The sequence below is a fragment of the Seriola aureovittata genome, chromosome 8 (assembly GCF_021018895.1).
Source record: "Seriola aureovittata isolate HTS-2021-v1 ecotype China chromosome 8, ASM2101889v1, whole genome shotgun sequence".
Taxonomy (NCBI): Eukaryota; Metazoa; Chordata; class Actinopteri; order Carangiformes; family Carangidae; genus Seriola; species Seriola aureovittata.
In genome coordinates this window covers 19853771-19876275 of record NC_079371.1, presented here as the reverse complement: position 1 = coordinate 19876275, position 22505 = coordinate 19853771, and the positions used below count along the sequence as shown (strand labels likewise).

Below are 22505 nucleotides of genomic sequence, written 5' to 3'. Positions count from 1 at the left end.
GAGCACAGTGAAATGACAGAGAGGCCCCTTAATTGATTTGCATGTGTTTACATGAAAGTGAGTTCATGGTGTGTGAGCACTTTGCTTCAGATGGAGACTAATGATGTTGAGGCACTGGGGAGTCGAGCCCCTGCTGCCACTGTAATCCCGCTGATTACAGAGAGCGCACAGACTCTCTGAGGGTTGATCACAGAGCTCTGGACAGCACTCTCCAGTCACTTCACAGGTGGCCTTTGTGCGTGTGGGCATCTGTACATGAGAGAAAGACAGACAAGGAAACAGAGTATATGAGCAACTCGGGAGCAGACTACGGGGCACATGCAATGAGCACATTAATTTTGCATCAGCAGCTGTGCATGTCTCTCTGTGCTTGACTGAACACTAAATCTCACTCAGAATGACATGAAACCTTCTGCTATTCATCTAACATCCATGCGCTTTTTGTCTGGTGTTCAAGACGCTGCATTACCTTCAGTGATGACTCCCATCAGTGAGTAGTTAGAGGCAGTGTTTAGGAAGGGCAGAGCTGCTGTTTCACTTCTCATGATGTTTCCTAATACTCCAGAGCCCTACAGGTATGAGCTTCAAACAGGCACGAGACGCCCCTGTCTCCACCGACAGAGCAGAGACTGGGACTAATCGCAGCGGGCGCCACACACCTCAGGAAGGTAGCAATTTTCTGTCATTACCGTTAAATCCTGGTTAAAAGAACCGGATTCCACAGACCTAATTACAAGGTGTTAATAATAACAATGTAATGACAGTCATTTTAAGGCCTGCCCAAAACCCTAATCCATCTCCCAACCGACTCTCACAGTTAAGTGTTTGCTTGCTGTACAGTGATGTCTGAAATTTAAAAGCACCATGATGCTTATTGATTACTATTGTGATTACTACCACAATTGGTCCTGCGAGTTAGGGCTTGCATAAGGAGCTCCGTCAGCCTTTTGTTAAGAGTAAATACAGCTCTTCAGATGTCACACTGATGCTTTTCATCCTGCTGCTGCCGATGCTCAGCAGCCACAGCCAGGTTAATCCACCAGCCTAATTGTAGGATGGGAGAGTTTAGCAGAAAGGGGATTGATTTGCATATATTAGTAGGTTTCCCCACAAAATACCCTCAGGCCCTTAGTCTCATTCAAAATTCTCCTCCAGAGCATCAAAACTATTTTCCTGTGCTTTCAGTGTGAAACATTGGGTTTGCATTTTGCAGAGGAAATAAAATTCAGTTTGTTGCTCTCAGTAATTATGATACAACCTAGTGAGCTATTTTCAAGAAACAATCTTCTCCCTGTGTAATTACTGCTAAATGAGGCTGATGTGTAGCTGACCTGCTGTCTTGTTGGGGGTGTGGCACCACAGGAATCGCGTCCAGAGCACCCCAAACACACGGTCCAATCACAAGTCTTCCCCCAACCCCGGGATCAGGACGAATCATTGGCTGAAAGTCCCTAGTGCCACCCAAAGTTTCTCCGGCTCCAACTTTGTCAACTTTGCAACAACTTGGGGCGAGTTACTCCGAGTTTCTCTCCGTGTGGACTCTGTATGTTTGCACTGCGAGACAGAAAGTTATGTGCTTTCTGGACTGGAATTAGATATCGAACCCAACAAAGAAAGCATGTATTCCACCGGAGACTGGAGAGATGAGTTTTCCACCGACGAAGATGTTCAGCCACCGCGGCCGAAAAAGCGCACGGCGCAGGTGTCCTCCCTGCCCTTCAGCGTGGAGGCGCTCATGTCGGACAGGAGACCGCTGAATACGCTGGACCGACAGAAGGGAAATGACGCTTTGAATGACGATCAGACGAAAAGACCGGTTGAGTTTTCCCAACAATTAATATCCATCAAATCCGAACCGTCGGAACAAGAGGACAGTGCGTCTTGGATATCCCGCCCCATCAAGATGTCCACACCACCCCGTAAGTGTTCCGGGGTTTGTCTTGAATTATTTATCAAAACGGATTTAAATAGTGGTTTATATAATCGTTTTATGTCTTTGGGGCCTTTCGTCACCCTAGGATCCAATCTGTCACGTTTTAGATGCTAAAAGTTGGAAAAATCTCTGTTCACTTCTGGGTCTAAGTTTATAGCTGATAGATTTAAGGAAATAGACATAAGTCTAATAAACGAATAAATCAATACAGTTGATTAAATTTTCAGTAAATGAATATATGACAGGCAAAACAATAACTATTTTAAGAAATTCTAATACTGATCAAATGTTTTAAATATATTTTGCTATTTTTTTCTTTTTCTTTCAGTAAAAAATCTTTTTAAATAAGATTGTTTTTTATTTATTTATAATGAATCGATTTGTCATTTTGTTTGTCCATTACCTGTCCAAAACCCCAAGATAATAGTTTACTTTGATATAAAATGGAAAACGGCATAACAAACATTTTGAGAAGCAGCAAACACGGAAGGTTTAGCTTTTTTCCTCGATGAATTAATTGATTATCAAAATTGTTTTTCTTTTGTCAGTTGATTAACTGCATAATCAACTAATTGTTTCAGCCCATTACTTTTCAATTTAAATGTACATCCAACTCTGCCAAATTTTAGCTTCACATTTTCCTCATGTCCTCCAGGGCAGCTCAGTCCAGCAGCCTGCTCCCTGAGGAAACACAAAACCAACCGCAAGCCGCGCACTCCCTTCACCACCACGCAGCTCCTGGCCCTGGAGAGGAAGTTTCGTCAGAAACAGTACCTGTCCATCGCTGAGCGGGCCGAGTTCTCCTCCTCCCTGTCACTGTCCGAGACTCAGGTCAAGATCTGGTTCCAAAACCGACGAGCTAAGGCCAAGAGGCTCCAGGAGGCCGAGGTGGAGAAACTCAAAATAGCAGCTGTTGTTGGACCCAAGACTGTATTGCACCCAGGCTTCTCGTCCTTAAGTTTCCCCCTCAGTGTTGACCTGCAGGCTGGTTCAGCAGCACTCTACGGACTGGGCTGCTCATACGGCCGCAGCCCCATTCTCCCCGCCGCACATCTGGCCATGTACGCCTCACAGGTCGGCTACAGCCTGTTCCACCTCTCCTGAGAGGAAGCAGCATTATACAAACAAAGTGCTGTGGATCTGGATGGGTGTGAAAAGGAGTTACGCACCTTATGAGAGACTTGTCTGCAAAGGATCTGAGCTTGAGCAGGAGCTTCTTGACCATTTGAGAATTTATAAATGTCTTTGGACTTTTTGAAAGAGACTCTATGGAAGGACAAGGATACAGCACCCAGTGGTCTTTCTTTTAAGTTTATAAATGCTGACTCAGCACTGATAATGAATGGAATATTGATTAGGCCACATGTATCTGATTATTGTCCTGAATACCAGATTGCATATAGCGTAGCCTTTTGATTTTTCTTTACTGCTCCTTTTGTATTTCCTGGATTATTTTTCACTTGTTAGCCTTGAATATACAGGGTCATTTTATCCTCCTTTGAGAAAGAGAAGGGGCTACAGTTGGAGAATGGCATTTTGGTCAGGTGAAGTGCATGCTTGCATGAAAGCCAAAATATTCCCAAATTTATTTATGATAGCCCTTGGATTCATATATTTCATGATGCATATCTACATTTCTAAAAGTTAATATTCTATGTGTTTGACTTTAAATTAAAGCTTTTAGTTAATCCTCTGTTTTGTTATCTTTGCTTGTTTGTGGCATACGTACACAATGGTTGATCTCACTCACTTGGTGAGCTAACGACAGCTTTGCTCAAATGCGTTTGTCTCGTGACACCACTTTAAATGTGTGTTTCAGCTCTGCCTCTGACGTCCAGCTGCCTCGTCTTGTGTACTCCTCATCCATCAAGAGGATCTCTACCGTTCTCACCTCATTCTGCGAGCTATGTCTTTTCCACAAATGCTCAAGGTGGTTAGAAATGATGACACGAATGTTCCTAGGAAACCTCTTAACCAAACTTATGTGAAAAACAGGCATATTTGAGATCTCGTGTCTCTGCATTCCTAAAGTAAGGGCTGGTGTTGCTTTCTCTCCTCTCACTGCACTGTGAACTCAACTGGATTGTTTTTAGTTGACATTTAGTGTTATGGATCCCCTTTTGAAATGCAGCCACGCTCAACAAAAACCATAATTTCCCATGATCTTTCTGTTTGCAGAAGGTCCTTTTCTCAACAGACATTTTAACGTGTCATAGTAGAAAAAGCACAGATGTTACTAATAACACTTACAGTTCCAGTAAGCCCTGACAGAGTATCATTAAATTTATTGATTACTCTTGTTCCTTTTCCTACAGTGACATGTCAGAATGTCATCTGTGAAAATACAATACAGCATGGTGTGTTTCTCACTCTCCATTATAAATGTTTTAGTTCCATCTTGGAATGTCAGGTTTTCTGGCCCTCCTGCTCTTGATTGGATTTATTGCCCAACAAAGTGTGCAAAAACTTTCCATTTTTGAGATTAGAGCTTTAGTTGAGTCATAGTAATTTATGAAAAACCCATTTGTATTTTACATTATGTAAGCTGATTAGTTGGCCACGCTACAACAGTAAATCATTTTGGCCTAACAACAGTGTAGCAATCTGAAATGCTTAACATGAAGTTGCTGTGTGATTGGGCGCTCAACTGTCCCAAGGCAGCTTTGTCTTTATAAAACAATGAAACGACATTTGCTTTGAGGAGAACGACTGACACATTGTGGCTCAAAACATCAAGTTCCATCTCGGTGTTGAAGCCGGTTTTGTTTTGAAACTTTACGTTGAGTTCCTCTGTTCATTAATCAAGGAGGCTTTGAAGTAAGGAAGTTGTGCATGGCGAACCAAGACATATTAGTCCAACCACTGAACTATTTAGCTTACTAATCTGCTTTAGAGCTTTACACAGGAGACTGTAAACATGGTATAATACTGTGTGCACCTCACATGTGCAATAAGTTAGGCTCCACTCTATGTATACCATATGGGTGGGTGGCCCGAGTGAAGAGGTGTTTCACTCTTGTTGAATATTTATCCAGCCAAATTTCTTCTAAATAAAATTATATTTGTAAAAAAAATTTCTGGAAATAGCACATCTCACATTGTCTTAACTACAAACATGTTTTCATACTGCTCTTTGATGGCACAGAGGTAGAGATTTGTTCGTCTGATGTGAGCTGTATTTTTAAACTGTATACTTTCAGTGAACTTAGTCTTTCTGTGAACTTTGTAACACGGCATTATACCAGCCTGTCCCTTTGCAGTCAGCGGTTTAATTGTCCTTGTCTCTGAATTCTGACTCCACAACACTGTGAAATTATATGTGTAGACTCTGTGATAACAGAACAGGGCATTATATGGTCTCTCTCTCTTCCCCTCTCCCTGTCTCCTTCTGTAAACTTAGAGAAAGCTTGTTACCATTAGCACATATTTCACAGTCCATTTGCTCCCCTCCATTTTGAAATTAACCCAGCATTAAGCTGATAGTGAGGTATTTAATAGCTTTGATTGCCCCATAGTCCCAGCCTCCAGTTTCAGATATTTTCATTGTGAAACCTTAGTCGAGGAAATGATCACAGCCAAAAGTGGAGCAGCTGACCCCTGATAAACAAAGAGAGGTTGGTTCTTACAATGATTAAATATATAAAAATAAAAACACGTCAAATTAATCAAAATCACACAAAATACATATGCAGATTTGACATAGAATGACATCATTTTATGGACATGTACTTTGAGAAGTTACTTAAATACTGACCGAGCTAATCTGGGTTTCTCAGGCAGAGAAGTCAACGAGGGTAATGTAATCACGCAAGCTTTATAATATCCTCAACCAGAAGAGCTCACAGAGGCGTAAAGGATAGGGTCACATTTTTTCAGAGTCTATTTTAATGCAACACTCTCATGCCCATACGAACATTGAAACAGTTTTTGGTTGTACTAATCATTCCTCCTCAGACAAAATCCACAGTTCTTGTTCTGTGCAAAAATGCTAGAATACATTTTCGCATATAATATAAAGCATATTGCTTCCTCTGCAGGGCCAGTAAGGACAAGAGCAACAACTCCCAACTCTGTTTATCTACATATGAGCACTAGTAGTGAAGAAATGTCAACCTGTCCTGTAACGGTCTGGTCTGTCTCTAAATAAAAAAACCTGATCACTGAATAGACTTCAAAGAGATATCATCAGCATATCAGCACATAAGCCTTGTTCCTAACCTTAAGGTCTTGCAGTTCTGTCATAAATCCACAGGGTGTAGCAGCTTCCCAACTGTTGCTGTTCACTGATTTCAAAAAGGCCATACAGTCCTCACTACTCTCATATTAATAGACTTACTCTTGGCATTTAAAAGACAGTTCAGCACAGTCTAAGCTACAACAAATCATCTTAGATAGAGATTTACATGTTATCTAACCTGCAATTTACAGACTCTTAGATAATGTCTGTTTAATTCATTATGAGTGCCCTGGTGAATAAAAGATGAAATTCTTATGCATTGTTCCGTTGTGCTGGTGGTAAATGGCACGAGTTGGGGATTGGGGATTTCTAGAGTTCAGTGTTGCAGGGACAGGAGCATTTAGGTCCTTATACATGCATCATTGCAAAGCAGTGTTGCATCATTTTGGCACAGATTGAGAATAAGATTGAATCTGATTGAGAATCTCTTCTATTGTCAGGAATGCACATATTCATATTATTCATCATAAGTGGCCACCTAATTAATTCTATCAGACTGGCATTTCATTAAACATGACCGCACATGATTTATGAATCCATTTAACTGTTAAAAATGCATTTAAAGCTAAACAAAGCAGCCAGAGCCATTGTGTTAAAAGAAAAGAGGGGCCCGTTTGGGATTTCTCACTGCCCTCTCTCCTCCCCTGTCCCAGCCTGTTAGGCAAAACTGAGATTCATTTCGCCATCTAACTGAACGCAGGAGCAAATATGAGATACAGAACGTGCTTCATCGCACAGCAGAAAAACACACAACTTTGTTGCTCACTTCTTCACAAGTGTGGCAGTAATGTGAGCTATGACAAACAAAAGAGGGGTGGGGTTGTGCGACAGTGAGAGGGGATTTTTCTTTTTTTGCTCCACACACCTCGCAGGCCAGAGGAGTAAGGCATTGACATTCGTGTTGTTTCGAAGTGCTGTAATTAGAGGACATGCTTTCATCTTGTCTTCAAAGGCGTGGAGCAGGTGTGTTTCCCTGAACAATCCCTGCTCTATCCTCCATCGTGGCTGTGGATTTTCAAGTTCTGCATCCCAGAAGGCATCTTTTCTCCTCTACTTTTCTGTCTCAGAGTCATTCTGTCTCCTTATATTTCCTGTTACATGAAAGGTAGAGAGCTATTAACAATCATAATCCAATTAGGCATCCCTCACCACTTTGCTGTTAATTCAATTTGTATGCTGATGGTAATGGTAATGGCAAAAGAGCGGCCTGCAGAAACTGTGGTGCAAGGCTTAGCTGTAGTAACAACTTGACAGATTCCTTACTGGGAGAACTTGATCTTAACTGAAACATGCATGCTCAAACACACACACACATAAACACACACTCACTCACTCACTCACTCACTCACTCACTCACTCACTCACAGGCAGTCCTCATCCTCTATGCTCAGAGTAATCCCACCTCTAGCAGTTTCTGTCTTTTGTTTAGTTCTTTCAACTGGTTTTCAAGAGACGTTTCCCTCAATCAAAAAACGTGACCTATTTAAACATAAAGACACACCTAAAAGCTTTGGCTTTGAGGTTATAAGACAGAAAGCTTCCTCTGGGGTCATGTCTGTGTTTTTTGTAGATCTGGGGCACTGATGGCAACAAAGGGAAGAAGTCACCACAGAAATGAGAGCAACACACTCCAGGATATTATCATTTTAAAAATATTTGTTCTAATGTTTATGGCCTTGAAACACACATGCATTTTCACTCTCTTTGTCTCTCACCCTGTGTGTTTTTCTGTCTGCTTCTCCAACTCTCAACCCCTGTGGATTTTTTTATTTTTTTATTTCCAAGGGTGTTATTGTAGGAATGTGTTCTCACCCCCTACAAAGCACAGACCGAGTGTTGTGTTCACTGACATGGTTGTATGTGTGCCTTCTCCTGTGCAGCCAGGTGCCCTTTTGAAGGCCTGAGATGAACACATCTGGGCAGAATATTGCTGTTGACCTCTGAGACTAAAGAACAGCATGAAGTTACATGTTAGTTACTGTTTATAACACCTTACATTCAGTACATACTGTCCTCTTTTCTCCACATTAGTAAGACTGTAAAGCACCATCTTTTAAGATGAGAACTCTTTTATTTTGTTCTGAAGTGACTCTTCCAGATAGGACACACCAATGTCATCTGAATTTGCGTCTCGCAGTGACATCCATACATTGCCCAGTGGGAGGTTTATACCCCCTGTCCGAGCCTTTTCAGAGCAGTGCCATCTGTAGCCTTCACTATTGTCTCCTCACAGATCTGTGTGACCGCTCTCTCTCCTGTGATCCTATGAGTCATCAATCTCCCCCATGGCCTCTATTGTACTGAAGGAGACCTAGCCCTCCAACGCTCTCTGGTAACTTAAGAACGCACTCGCTGACATGAGATATGCACCCAGATATTCAGAAATATGAAGACTGATCCACACAGACAGACCCGACTGAGAGTATATACCTCAGATGTTCTGAACAGTGAAATTCGAGTCTTGGTGAATATGGGAAAGAGCAGAGGTTATGACCACATTTCCATTTTTGTGTGAGAAACTGTTACTGCACAATTCATCATCCATGTCACTTAAATTCATCTACAGAGATTAGATGAACTAAATTTAGGCAGTTGGCTCTGTCTATGGTGTGGTTTTACTTGAAGTTACCAGACTTCAGAATCGTGCTTGCAGAAGTAATTTTCACCCTTATGAAAGGACTTTGAACAGTTAGTGCTTAATTTTATTTTCCATTCTCATAAAACATGTACACAAATTACTAGATTTAATAATATTAAACATGCCTCTTGTAAGGCATATAGTTCTGCATTGCAGGCCTATGCTCCTGTCTGGTCACATATTGAATTATTGATAAACAGAAGGTGGGCTAAGCAGGGGAGCAGACTCCAGATGGGACAATTAAAGAAGATTAACATAGCCCTCAGAAAAACCGTCCATCTCCACTTCCTCTCTTGCACTCTGTCTCCCCAGTGTTGATGTAAACCCTTTGAATATAAATCCTTTTTAAATAGAGGGCTACAGCTGAACGCGATTGTTTTAACCCCTTGTTAGCAGAGTGGCTCTTAAATATTCATATATCAGTCTGCCATTTTGGTCTACAACTATGGGATGGATTGACATTAAATTTGGCAAAGACACTCATTCGCTATAGAGGATGAATCTTACCGACTTTGGTGATCCCCTGACCTTTAATCTAGCGCCACCAGCAGGTCAATGTTTTCACTTCATCTTGCAAAATATCTCGTCATCTGCTGCAGTAAATGGATTTGCACAAATGTTTGGACTGATATTCACAGTTCCCAATAGGCAGAGAGCACATGTCCAAAATGGGCATGACACCTCAAATTGCTCCAGACCAGCATCTTGCATGGTACCTTGCTGTCATCCCAATGAATGGATTTCCATGAAATTCGGTTCATATATTCATTGTGTCCCAGAGGATGAATTGTTAATTTGTTGAACCCTTAACTTTTCGTCTAGCGCCACCATCAGGTCAAAAGTCTAATCTGTCCCATAATTTTGATTATGTCTCACTTAAAACTTGTGACATTCCCATCAGCCCCATGTGTAACCTTGTCATTGTGAGTGTGTTAATGTCATGGCTGAGGGTCTTAACCCATTGAATCACATTCAGTAGCAGAGTCCTCACAGTTGGACTCTGAATGAGTTTTCCTAGAAAGCTCCTCTTACCGTTCACTGGAGCGGTCACACGGGTAAAATGGCAGGTGTAAGAAAGAGCTGGGTGCAAGCCCCCAAGCATCCACCCTGCTGTTGTGTCCTTGAGCAACACACTGAATCCCTACCAGCCGCAGGGAGGCTGTACTGCAGACAACCCCGACCTTTGACCTCTGTGTGGAGGAACAGCAGGGAAAAGAGATTTGTCCTATGGGAGTCATATTACATTGTTACATGCACAGTAAGCCCTAAAGTGGCTTACAGCAGGTTACACGGGTTATAACAGCATTTGGTCAGCTGGAGAATTTCGGCTCATTGCTGTATTTCCTGTCATGTAGCTGCTATTTGAAAGTGTAGAGAACAGACCGCTGCACGGGCTCTTCTGCTGGTCTTTTGTTGATTATTCAACGGCGTTTAACTTTAATAAGATCAACCTGTCAGGTAGAAGCCACAGAGAAGCTGTCAGCCGTTCTCTCTTGTCTGACATTTTCTTTCAGTGATATCATTAAAGATGAGAGAAAAGGTCTGATTTTTAGATGGTTGGAGTGGGACACTTCATTAAACAGCTCTTTGGCAGAAGCAGAAGTGATGAAACATTTTTTTTTTTGGTTCTCTGACTGAGACCAAATGAAGGATCCAAAATTCTTGTTCCCACAGTCTCGCAGCTGGGTCTTGTGTGAGTGTGTTCGTGTTTGCGTCTGCTCGTGCTCGTGTGGTCCCATCTGAACTTTCCAGAGGGTAAAAGAGGCTCCTGCTGTGCTCCTGTTTGACAAGCCCCTTCTTAAAATAGACCAAATTGTGTCTGCTGTCTGCTTCCCCTCCTATGGAATTGAAAAACCATCTCACAAATGCACAGCCACAGCACCATCCTGCAGCCGTAACCAATGTTTGAGGTGTTTCTATTCCTGGAGTGTCTGAGTGAAGCGGTGCTGTCCTGACTCTCCTTTAATATACAGTATAAATACAGCTTTCTACACTCGTCATCACTGACTTTGTTCTCCTCTAAAGGGAAGTTAATACTCTGCACCTACTTTCATTCTAATAAAAGAATATGAAGGTGTTGGTCAGCACACTGAAAAGTAATAATGCATTTCACAAGCTCACGCATGACAGACAAGAATAGCAACCTGGAGATTTGGTCTCACCTTCAACGCTCAACTCTGTTAAACTGCTGTGTTACAATAAAACTTCCAGAAGCTCACAGTTTATCTACTAAACCAATTTATTTTTTAAATTTAAGTATTATTTTTTCACCTTCTGTTCATTTCACTACTCTACATTTTTGCCAAAAGAAAATGTATTTTTCAAACTCCAATCGAGTGGTTAAAAATGACTGTAATGTAATTGTTGTTATTCATTTTTATGCGGATTTCAGCTTTAAGTTTGACTGATCCTCGAGAATTTAAACACACTCTCTCCCCTCCAGCTGTCTCTCGTGCTTCTGCCGTACTTGGAGGACATCCGAGTGTTATAAAAGATCATGGCAGGGTTGTAATCCCTCTAAACATGGCCTCTAAATATGTAATTTAAATCACCCAAATTAACACTGATAATCAAAGAAAAAAGGTTTCTGTGTCTTTCTAAGATTCAGCGTTTTTTCCTTCAGGGTTAGAGTGGACCACTACTGCTTTAAAGCTATTTTCTCATCGTACACCTCTTCACAGTCTTCTCCCAGTTTCTTCCTAATCTCTCCAGCAGTCTTTCCACCCCACTTTCCTTATCTCCCTCCCCTCTCCTCCCCTCTCCTCCTTCCTGCTCTTTCTGTCTCACTGTTGGAGATGTTTGTTCAGCTTGTCACCGTGCCATCACTCGAGTGGGATGTCTGTTGCTGAGTGGCCTTCTATACTATCCTCCCGCTCTGTTAATCCCCTTTTCGGATGCACAGAGCAGAACCAAAAAAAATATGCCAGGCTCTTATATTCTCCTGGGAATTGTCACCAATGATTGTGGTTGGTGTTTCTCTCCCTGCCCTTTCTGTTCTTCTATTCCTGCCAGATGCATTTTAATGAGTGGTTTACTTTATTTTATATTGACCGCAATTGAAACATTTAATCTTTTTTATTAATCATGTATTAAAAAAATTATGAACCATGCAAAAATTGAGGTTTGAAATCATTGACATAATGTTAATCTCATAATTTCCAGCACATATCATAGAGCACACTGGCCTGTTTGAGTTTATTTAAAGGGTATTCCAGTTATTAATTACTGCAATGCCATAAAGTTGGGGAGCTCACAAGAGACAGATTAAATAATCAGTGGTGAAAACTGAAGCAGAGGGTGAGATATCCCTCTTTCATTTCCCATCATGCAGTTCAATAGCGTATTTCATTGAGATCATCAGGGTTATATTTTCAGACTGCCACTGAGTCTTAGAAAGACATACATTTTTTTCACAGGTTGTGTAGTACTTCTCATGATGGGAAACTCTTCCCCCTTTGATTTAATGCCTACTAAAAAAACGACAACACCTGTGTAGTGTTAGTATCAGTTTGTAATTGCGCAACAGGTCTGGTCTGGAGAAATGTAAATGATAGTTAGATAAAGCGGGCTGTCATTATAACTTCAAACCACCACTGCTTTGTAAGTAAGATCGTGTTTGATAACCAGATGTTTTCAACTCAGCTGACTCATAAATGTGTTGTTTTCTGATGAGATTATCTCCAGGCATTCGGGGGGGGGGGGATTCATGCAATTTTTTATGAAATTGCATGAATCACTTTCCCACGCAGTTGCTCTACTGAGAACTGAAACTTTGCAAGAGTGATGATGCACAGCCTTTGGTCTTTGCCAATATCAGCAAATGATTGACGTCTTTAATATGTGTTAAAAATTGAAGAATATGAGTTTTGCTTTAACATGAGTTGGCAGACATGGGCATCAGCTCCTTTCCTCTCATCGTCAGCTCTGTTTACCAACACACTCAGGACAGACAGACAGCAGGCATCACCTTTCTTCAGCCCAGGTGGAAGGGACAACTATTTCAAAGTTTCCCTGCACAGCTTCAGCAATCACTCTGCTCTCTCTGTCTCTGTCAGTTCCTGCTGCTGATGTTGTGATAAGACACATCAACCCCCCCACCACAAGCTAGCTGATTAGCATTAGCATCTTCGCAATTCACCCACGGGGCATCCTACCAGCATGAGCATTAACATTGGCATCATTAACAGCATGATCTCCACTCAGAGCCGTCTCCGCCAGACAGCACCTCTCTCCAGCTAAGCTGCGGAGCGTGGCTCGAGTGGACATCACCCCTGTTGAAAACACCATTCATCAGCCTCATCTGCACCCAGCTCATTATTCATTGTATAATTTGATCTGCATTCACTGACTTGGCTTCATTCTCATTTTACATGCTTCACTGATGTTTTCGACTGTGCCTCACTGACAGTCTGTTATTGGCCAGAGACAAGGGTGATATGGGCAATTATGCGGCCAATACATCAAATCTGTCATTATTTCTGGAGGATTTGATCGTGCCGAATTTAGCAAATACCCAGGTCAAATCATTTATATTTTCGGCCCATCTCCAGTAGAGGTCACTCCATGACACTGCAACTAAGTACATTCTCTCAGATTTATTTGAGGTGATTTACGCAACAATATAGGCACTCTGAGGAAAACAAGAAGCCACACATATAAAAAAAAGAGAAAAACAGATGAAGGGGCCATTGGCTTTTGAATATAAAAGAGAGAGAGTGCAGTGAGATGTGAAAGTGGTAGTTAGCTAAGTGGATTAATGAGGATGTTTACTTGGCAGTTTCTGTGTCATTCTCATCATGAAGCCTGTTGCTTCTGCTCTACCTTTATGTGCAACAGTATCCTCTCTTGCTCACTTACTCTCACTTCCTGCCAATCACAGATAGCTGACAAATTAAAGGAACTGACAAATTAAAGGAGCTCCATTCGTTGGAGCCAGTTGGAGAGACAAATGGCAACACAGCACAGCCAGCGGCCCGCAGCACATACAGTAAATAGAGCGAGGGCGGAGGAAGAGAGCAGAGGGGTGTGAGGAGGAGGAATGGAGGGGCTTGCCGCAAAGGGCGAACACTAAAGGTCAAAAGATATGCAGGGTGGTCTCCAGCACAGGCTTATGTATATATTTTTGAAGCTCAGGATGAAATAGCTTGTTATACTGTAAAATCAGATATGTGTTTACATACTTTTTGAATTTCTTCTGCGGCTTACAAAAGATATTCTTCTTTGGCCCCTCGCATGAACAAATTTCCCCTGGATGAATAAGTGTGTGCCCAGGTGCGCGCTTGTCTTGTTGATCTCTCCCTCTCTTTTTACCTCACCATGAAGACCAGACACGGGCAAACGGAGCGACAGCATTTTTCAACTTGCAAAATGCATCCATGTCTGTCAGAATGTGACTGTATTGACGCACTTTGGAGTCACAAACACACTCACTCTCAGTTATGCTTGTGTCATGTGAGGTATTAAAAATGCATTAGGCTCTAGTGCAATTATGATAGCTCTGCCACTTGTGAATAATACATATTTAATGGAGAGTAATACAGATTATTGCAAACTGTTTTCGTGATTGCATTTTAATTCCCCAAGATCCCTCCTGAAGAGAGAGGGAGATAAGGAAAACATTAACTACATTAAAAATCCACTTTCACATGAACAGGTGTGCCTGTCTATAAGCAAACGGCGTGTGGCCACAGAGGATGCTTCATTATAGATGTGACAGCAGTCTGACTTTGGTGATACTCGTGGACTATGTGATATTTAGAGAGCATCCTTGGAGTCTCTTTTTTAAGTTGCCATTGCTTGATACTTACATAAGACTCTGTCTCTCTCCTTGCCCCATTCTCTCTCTCTGTCTCAGCAAATCATTTCCCCAGGGCCAGTCATTAGCATCATCTGAAGTTGCCATGTCGAATATCACTTCTTCGATGTGCCAATCTAAAAAGACAGTATCGCTTTGAGAATCTCACAAGCTCCACTGGAAAAAAAAAAGAAAAGAAAAAGGAAACAAATTCTCTGTTTACAGAGTGCAGTTGACATTGCAGGGACTCCGGGTCGGGCGCCGGAGCAGGTGATAGTTGCGCTGCACCACACACACATCCACCCACACATGCACACACACCCTGTCTTGTCGCCACCTCAGCCATCACTCTGAATGATGTCAGTCAAATTAATTGCTGTTCCCTTCCCGTGGCACGCTTGAGGAGGTTTCACAGAGGCAAGGACAGTGTGGGGCCCAGAGAAAGCGGGCTTTAAAGGACAACTGTGTGTGTGTGTGTGTGTGTGTGTGTGTGTGTGTGTGTGTCTTTGTGCGAGAGAGAAAGACTTATCATCAGGGTATTTAAACTTTTTCATATTTGTAATGAGCATGATGTTAATTTGATTAAAAGATCCGTCCTCTAAATCCTGCTGTTTAATGTGAGTCATTTATGACTCTGTAATCATTTTAAAATGCTCATCTGACAAGACAAAGCAACTACTTGCACCAAAATTCATCAAATTCACATTTGTATGGTTGTGGAATATCAGACACATCGACAGATATATTCATTTGCTTGGATAAACAAAAATCAAATTGGTGCCAATTCAACATAGATTTTCATTTATCATTTAAGAATCAGCAGGCAGATCTGTGGGGGAATGTTTAACTGGGTCTTAACAAAATATAATCCATCACATATTCTTGTCGCTGCTCTGCTCTCCCTCTCCCCCTCTCTCCCCCCCTTTCAAGTATCTGAATAGATCAGGGCGTGTAAGTTCCTGTGACAGATGTTTTCCAACCACTGCAAATGGAAATTTACAGTCACCCGTGTCTCCCTGTTTCAGTTATGCCCCAAAAATCATGTTTTGTTGTCAGGTATTGTTTCAAGAGCCCAGTCAATCATTTGAGGGTTAAAGACAACTTTAATGCAACGAATAACAGAAACAAAACCGACAGTAGGGATGAAGAGGTGTCACAGTGGTTGCTCTACCTTATTGTACCAGGCTATTCACGACTCCAGATTGGGCCTTTCACTTTGCTAATGACGTCACCGGACTGAACACACGCATGAACACTAGAGTTATGTGAGAGCGAAATTTTGGTTGTGAGACACAGCTGGTCCCATCAGGTTTTACCCTTTCTGGTGTGAAATGCGCTTCAGGAAGTTTGTTGTATGGAGGTCAAAGCTGCGCAGCCAATCACACGTTCACAGTGGATTTCATCAAAATGCACAAATACACTTTTATTAAGCTGAGCACTGAGATGGCTAAAACAGACCCTGCGCTGTTTCTTCTGATGGGTTATACTGTTATGAATTTGACATAACAACATGTATGCAAGGGGTCACACCTTCATAACAACTGCATGTTCTAGAGAGAGACTGTTTATAGCCAAGTACACACACCTACAACTTTTGTTTGTGTCATGAATGCTCACTGCAGCTACCTGATAAAGTAAGTTAGCACTTCAAAATAAATACATTACACCAAATTAACCGCTGAAGATGAAGGAAGTGCATCCTGTTCTTAATACTCCACCATGCCATGCCTCTCTTTATAGGATCATTCCTGGGTCTTATATAAGCTTAGCTTAGCATTAAGATAAGATTGGAAGCAGAGGAAACAGCTAGCTTGGTTCTGTCCAAAGATCTTTAGAAAAAAGTGTACCAGCACCAGCACTATGGCTCACTAATGAACGCATTATATCTCAACTGGTTTGTGAGTTTGCCAGGAAGATAGCTAACAGGTTTTTCTTTATCTTCTGAGATCTGGAAACACAGAGACATCTCTACAAACGCATCTGACGAGACAAAGAAGTCCAGTCAGATAATCAGATCACAGGTTTTAAACAAACAAAACAAACATGAACCTCGTTCCACTTTGACACGCATACTTTAGTTGTGTGCACAAGGGCTGTCACTTTTTATTTGAAACTCAAACTACCATCCAAAGCGAAATTATTTTTACTTCTAGTTTTAATTTAATTGAAGTAAAAATTCACAGTGTGTAAGCATGTCCTGTTGCCCTCGGTAAACTGAGCTATTTTTGTTCTTTTTCTAACGCTAAATGTAGAAAGCTTTTCCAAACGTGAGGAAGCATTTTGGATTCGAAAAATCACAGATAAAGGTAAGGCTTTCTTATGGCTTTGTAAACTACAGCTGCTTTACAGCAAAGGTTCCATTTCTCTCTTTTTCTCTTGTGCTATCAAGGGTTATTAGTGACATTGCGGGTTTGCCTCCAAATAAAGTGGCTTCAGTAATCTGCCCAAACTGGGCTGGTTTACTTCTTGCCTGATCATTTGTCTGCTCGTGTTTCTTGCCTTGTCGGATTTCATTGTGGTGATGTCAGTGTTTCCCAGATTTCCTCAGCAATTACTTTTGGGGAGAACAATGTAATTATAATAAATAGAAATCATAGCTAAACCTATCAAAATAAAATCCAAGTTGTAATAAACCCACATTCACCTTTAATAATTAACTTTAAAGAGCAAATTAAAACAGATTTACTCAAACATGATTCAATCAATTACAATTCTGTTTCAGCCCCAAAACAAACAGAACATTCAAAAACACCACAAGTCAATCAAAACCTTTGTTAAGGTCTTTGCCTTTTCCATAAAAGAGGTCATCAGCTGTTGTTTATGAAAAATACAGGATACACAAAGTAATATGAGACACTCATCCATAAAACACTTTCAAGCAGTCAAACAAATAATTTATGAGGCATCTGTTGAGTAAATTTGGTTTAAAGTTGTAATGGGTTGACATTTCAACCTGCAGACTGACAAGCTGTTTTTTCCATGTCTGTGTACCTTTACTTCCAAAAGAAATTCAGACCTATTTTCATTGGTGTCCGCTTCTCAGAGCTTTCTTTTAAAACATCAAGTCAGATCAAATCTGTTCCCAATCTAGCTTTAATGTTACGTTGCTTGTGGATGGACTTTATCTACATGTTCATCTATGTAGAAACATGATTTGGTTTGACGTATTACCGCAGGAATCCTCGCAGAGCCCAGGATGTTAACGTAATGAGTAACGGTATTTCTGTGTGCTGTCGTGTAATTTGTTGTAGTGTGCATGCTGAGTGCTGCAACTACACTGTATTTAGAGGGGCATGTTTTGACAGTGTTTGTGTTTGTGTACGTGTGTGTGATGGTATTGAAGAGAGCAGTGTCTGACAGCATTAGGGACTGTGCTGCCCAGTCATGGGATTATCTATCCCAGAGGCGTGTCAGCACTGCTGCACTCCCAGCTCCCTGGCACAACAGCGGAGAGTCTTAATCTCAATCCCCAATATCCCCTCTCCTCTTACAGGAGCTTCTTCCAGCTGAAGACAGCGACAGTGTAGTGACCATGGCGAACACGACAAGCTCGCTCTGATAGTCTGAACACAGGCGGGCCGCTCGCCTAATGCAAACACGGGTACATATAGGGTCACGGTATCCTTCAGTCACACTGAGAGTTAGCACAGAGAGCAGCGTCCTTGTTTGAAGTCGATCAGACCGGCCTCAGCAGGAATGCTTGTACTCTTAGCATTAAGGATGAGTCAGTGCTGTGAGAGAGTCATGAGTCATTTCTTGTTTAGACTGACCGTCTCTATGTTGTGGCCTCCTGGATACAGTCTGTGGCAGCCCAGCAGGATGGAGAAGGCCTTGCGGAAATCTGCATTGAAGGCATAGATGATGGGGTTGAGGGAGGAATTAGCCCAGCCGAACCACACGAACACGTCAAACGTGGTGGGACTGATGCAGGGGAACGCCTCCCCTCCGCTCGGCTGCTCGCAGAAGGGCACCATGCAGTTGAGGATGAAGAACGGGAGCCAGCAGCACACAAACACCCCCATGATGACTGACAGCGTCTTCAGCACCTTGGTCTCCCTCTTGAAAGTCATTTTGAAAGAGCTCTCGGACTCCGCAATGCTGGACCCTCCGCTCATGCTGTCGTGTCTGTTTTTGGCACTTTCGGCCGCTCGCTCCAGGGCAGAGATCCTCCTGATTTGTCTGTGGGCAATTCGGTAGATCTGGGTGTAGGTGGCCACCATGATGGCCACGGGAATGTAAAAGCTTATCAGAGATGTTGAGATGGCGTAGGTTCTGTTCAGGCTTGAGTCACAGTTTTCTGGGCTCTGGTAAGATGTAGCGTTTAGACCTGAAGAGCCAGACGACCCTTTGAGAGGGGTGTAAGATTTAGTTTGGGCCTTGTGCCAGTTGAGCTGCACCGGGATGAAGGAAATGAGGACAGACAGTGTCCAGGCTACGCTGATCATCACATAGGCCACTCTGGGTGTCATCTTCCTCTCATAGCGAAAGGGGCTAGAGATGGCCCAGTACCTGTCCAGGCTTATCACACAAAGGTTCAAAATGGACGCTGTGGAGCACATAATGTCAAACGCCACCCAGGTGTCACAAAAGGAGCCAAATGGCCAGAACCCAGTGATCTCCGTCACCGCCTTCCACGGCATCACCAAGATGGCGACCAAGAGGTCTGACACGGCCAGGGAGATAACAAAAAAGTTGGTCACTTTAGAGCGAAGATGTCGAAATTTCGTGACAGCCGCACAAACTAGAGTGTTTCCCAGCAAGGTGGTGAGGATGAGCAGCGAGAGGAAACAGCCAGTAAGGACGCGGCTCGATGGTGCCTCGTCCAAAAACCCACTGTCTATGACAGTTGTCAGGTTCTTGAGATCCATCCCTGAACATGTGTGGGTTGGAGAGCGTTCGTTTAAGTCATACTGAAGAGTCGAGCTACATCATATCCACTGGATTAAAATCTAGGAGGCTCCTGTGCTGCAGCCAGCCAAAAAAATCTCCATCATTGTGTCTTCTGATGAAAGATGAAGGATTAGACGTTTGAGGCAATCCCTCTCTGGGCTCGACATTTGGCCCCTGACTTTGTAAATTAGATTTGACATCATTTAAGCTGCAGTGCTGAAGAGTTAGTGGTAACTTAATTCCTCAGTGTAATGAATGGAGCTCTTCTGTCTGCCCGGTTTGTAGGTCCGCTGTAACAGCTGTAATTTTAGGAATGCTCTGTCTGTTTACTAAAGTCACCAGCAGCCCTGTGGATTAAAGAAATGAGTTATATAACATTGGATATAGGCTTAGCTGTATTCATAGCTGTCACAAAAACGCAAAACCGTTAAAAATATTTCAATTTTATTTTGGTTTCTCTCTGATTATATGTATACCATATTGTGTATTGACCATGATCCGATTTAAAATATCGTATTGGCTGTAGCTGTCAGAGCATGATTTTCCCGTGAGCGCGTTGTAATTATTAAGACATGCCTCTAATCAAGAGTCACACCTCTTTACATACATTACATTCCCTTTTTCTTTTTCAATCTGTATCATCACACTCACCTCTTTGCCTCACAGAAACGCGGTCAGCTGAAGCCCGATTTTTTTAAATTTTATTTCAAAATAAATGTCCCATCGCGTCAATAACAACTTCACAGCGCAAACTCCATTCAAAGGGCATTCCAGTCTCCATGTCCGACAAACAGCCAAAGAACAGTCCGACTATATCCCCGATGGACTCTACATCGCTGACTGTTGTGCATCAATAAATAATACACACAGCAGGATTCAAATGTCACTCAGCCATCACCGCTCTTGCTGAGCTCTGACTCCTGCAGCCTCCCAGTGAGCGTCTGCGGCCGGTGACCGTACGCTCCGGTGGCTCAGCTCCACACGGGCGCTCTGACGTTGTCCCATTCAAGAGAAAAAGAAGAAGGGATGAAAGCATGTGAATGTGACCCTTTGGCGACCGGTTCTCCTATACTTCCCTAATGTACAGCGTGACACAGGAGGTAACTCTTAACTTGGCACGAGTGGTCTCTTCTCTAGAGATTAGAGGTTAAAAAAAAAAAAGATCATAGTGCCGATTAAACCCGCCTGCCATTAGCAGTGCTTTGTCTTAATTTGACCTAGTTAAATCTGCACTGTGGTGTACTTTAATGAAATCAAGATGCAGGTTATAAAACTGAATCAGGGCAAGGGCCAAACACGCAGAGCAATGTGTTACTGAGGCCACCTAATGGAGAAAGAAAACGGTTGCATCAGAGGAGGGAAATAAAGCTTGGGGGTGGCATGAAGGGGTTCACCTCTGTCTGTTCAGGAGTTTAATGTATGAAATGACAGGTTTATGCCCAGACAGGAGATTAGACCAGAAACTCACATACTTCATCCATTCGTGGCAGTTTTCACGGGCAGACCAATGTCACCTTCATCATTTCTGACTGATAAATTGTGCACTGCTTGTAAAAACCCTGGCAATATCTGTCAGCATATAGCTCTGCTTGTTTTAGTTCAGTTGAAGCTGGTATCTTGCATGCAGAGCATCATGGGATGCAGAAACAATCGTGACATGCCAGCTGTCACCTTACAGTGATGTAAGTACTTCTGACAGGAAGAAAAGAAACAGCTTTCACCCTTTTCCTTCACAAACATCCACTCTATTAGACATGTAATGGATGGGTTTAAGCCATGTTATCATTATTATTATTATTATTATTATTATGTTATTAAACTGAATAATTTGCTTTAAATTAAGTATTTCTGCAACAAAGAAATAGAGGACATTAGAGCTGAAACAAGTTGTTGATTCATCAATTTGTCAATCCATTAAAAAAATCCTAATTTTCCATTATTTTATGAGTTTTATTTAAAAAAAACCAGTCAATTTATTAAAAGAAAATAATCTGAAAATTAACATAAAGATAAGTATTATTTGCAGCCATAAAAAACTTTTTTTTTTGCTGAATCATTTATTGCAAATGTCACATTAAGCAGCAGTACACAAAAACATGCAAATGTCTACTGTATATTCAGGAAAGCGAATGGCAATACTATTTAATACTGTCTTTACTAGATGTTTTGAGTACCAAGATACAAGACTTTTGTTTTCAGCAGTAAACTCGGGGATGTTACTGTCTGCTGAGAGAGGTTAGTGATTAAACACGAGACCTTTAAAAGAATATGTCCACATTTTGGGAAAGACTTGCTGAGAGTTTCCCACTTTCACAGCTAGTTCAGTTTGTTTACCACCACCTTTAAAGATCACAGATTAGCATGTAATATCTCATATCTCATCCTAGCTCCCACTGAGCGTATTATCCAAATGTCAAACCATTCCTCTTCATCTTTCACATAATCAAATGTTTAACATGTCAGCTAACCAGTGTCAGTGCGCTACTTACCACTTCCCGTCAAAAATCATCTAAAATTGGCCCAAAAACATGCAAGTTAGTTATATATCAGCGCCCTCTCCTCTCTTATTATGATTGTGTTTTTATTGCTGTCATTCCATGTTTTCACAGAAAGACAGTATGTTCTTCCCTTTTCCCCTGTGTTTTTCTGTGACTCAAACTCTGACTGCTGCCTTGCTTCGAGGACATCAAAGACTTGGCAGCCAGTCAGGGTTCAGAGTTTAAAGGTCAGAGGTGAGACCAGGGATAGAGAGGAGAACTGCAGTGCATTGTGGATCTACTTCAGAGCGTCTCTCTACACCTGCCTCTAGCTCTGCTAGTTTTCTGTTCAAAGATGCAGCTGCTGCTCCTCTCACGTCCTGTGCAGTTCAAAGGCTCTCATGCCAGACAGAGGCTGTGAGTTCAGGTTTCCCAAACAGGCTGATTGGCAGATCCTCTGACTCTTTCTTTTCTAACAATATAATGTGTCACTGAATCACTTGTTCGACACAGACAGTGAGATGTGACAAACAGAT

The 22505-nt window shown here is 42.0% G+C and overlaps 2 protein-coding genes across 2 annotated transcripts; one reads left to right on the top strand and one right to left on the bottom strand.

The window, feature by feature from the left end:
* Positions 1-1337: 1337 nt before the first annotated feature.
* LOC130173186 (homeobox protein MSX-2-like) lies at positions 1338-3644 on the top strand. Its single transcript, XM_056382170.1, has 2 exons — positions 1338-1919; positions 2589-3644. Exons 1-2 carry the CDS (start codon positions 1619-1621, stop codon positions 3035-3037), a joined length of 750 nt encoding a protein of 249 aa, XP_056238145.1. The 5' UTR covers positions 1338-1618; the 3' UTR covers positions 3038-3644.
* Positions 3645-15685: 12041 nt separating this feature from the next.
* drd1a (dopamine receptor D1a) lies at positions 15686-20705 on the bottom strand. Its single transcript, XM_056382058.1, has 2 exons — positions 20144-20705; positions 15686-19839 (listed from the first exon to the last, which is right to left on the bottom strand). The coding sequence occupies exon 2, from the start codon at positions 19468-19470 to the stop codon at positions 18352-18354; it is 1119 nt and encodes a 372-aa protein (XP_056238033.1). The 5' UTR covers positions 19471-19839; positions 20144-20705; the 3' UTR covers positions 15686-18351.
* Positions 20706-22505: the final 1800 nt, after the last annotated feature.

Coding starts and splice junctions, on each gene's coding strand:
- drd1a (XM_056382058.1), bottom strand. CDS start 19,470: ATGGATCTCAAGAACCTGACAACTGTCATAGACAGTGGGTTTTTGGAC.
- LOC130173186 (XM_056382170.1), top strand. CDS start 1,619: ATGTATTCCACCGGAGACTGGAGAGATGAGTTTTCCACCGACGAAGAT. Junction 1,920..2,588: donor CAAGATGTCCACACCACCCC/GTAAGTGTTCCG, acceptor CATGTCCTCCAG/GGCAGCTCAGTCCAGCAGCC.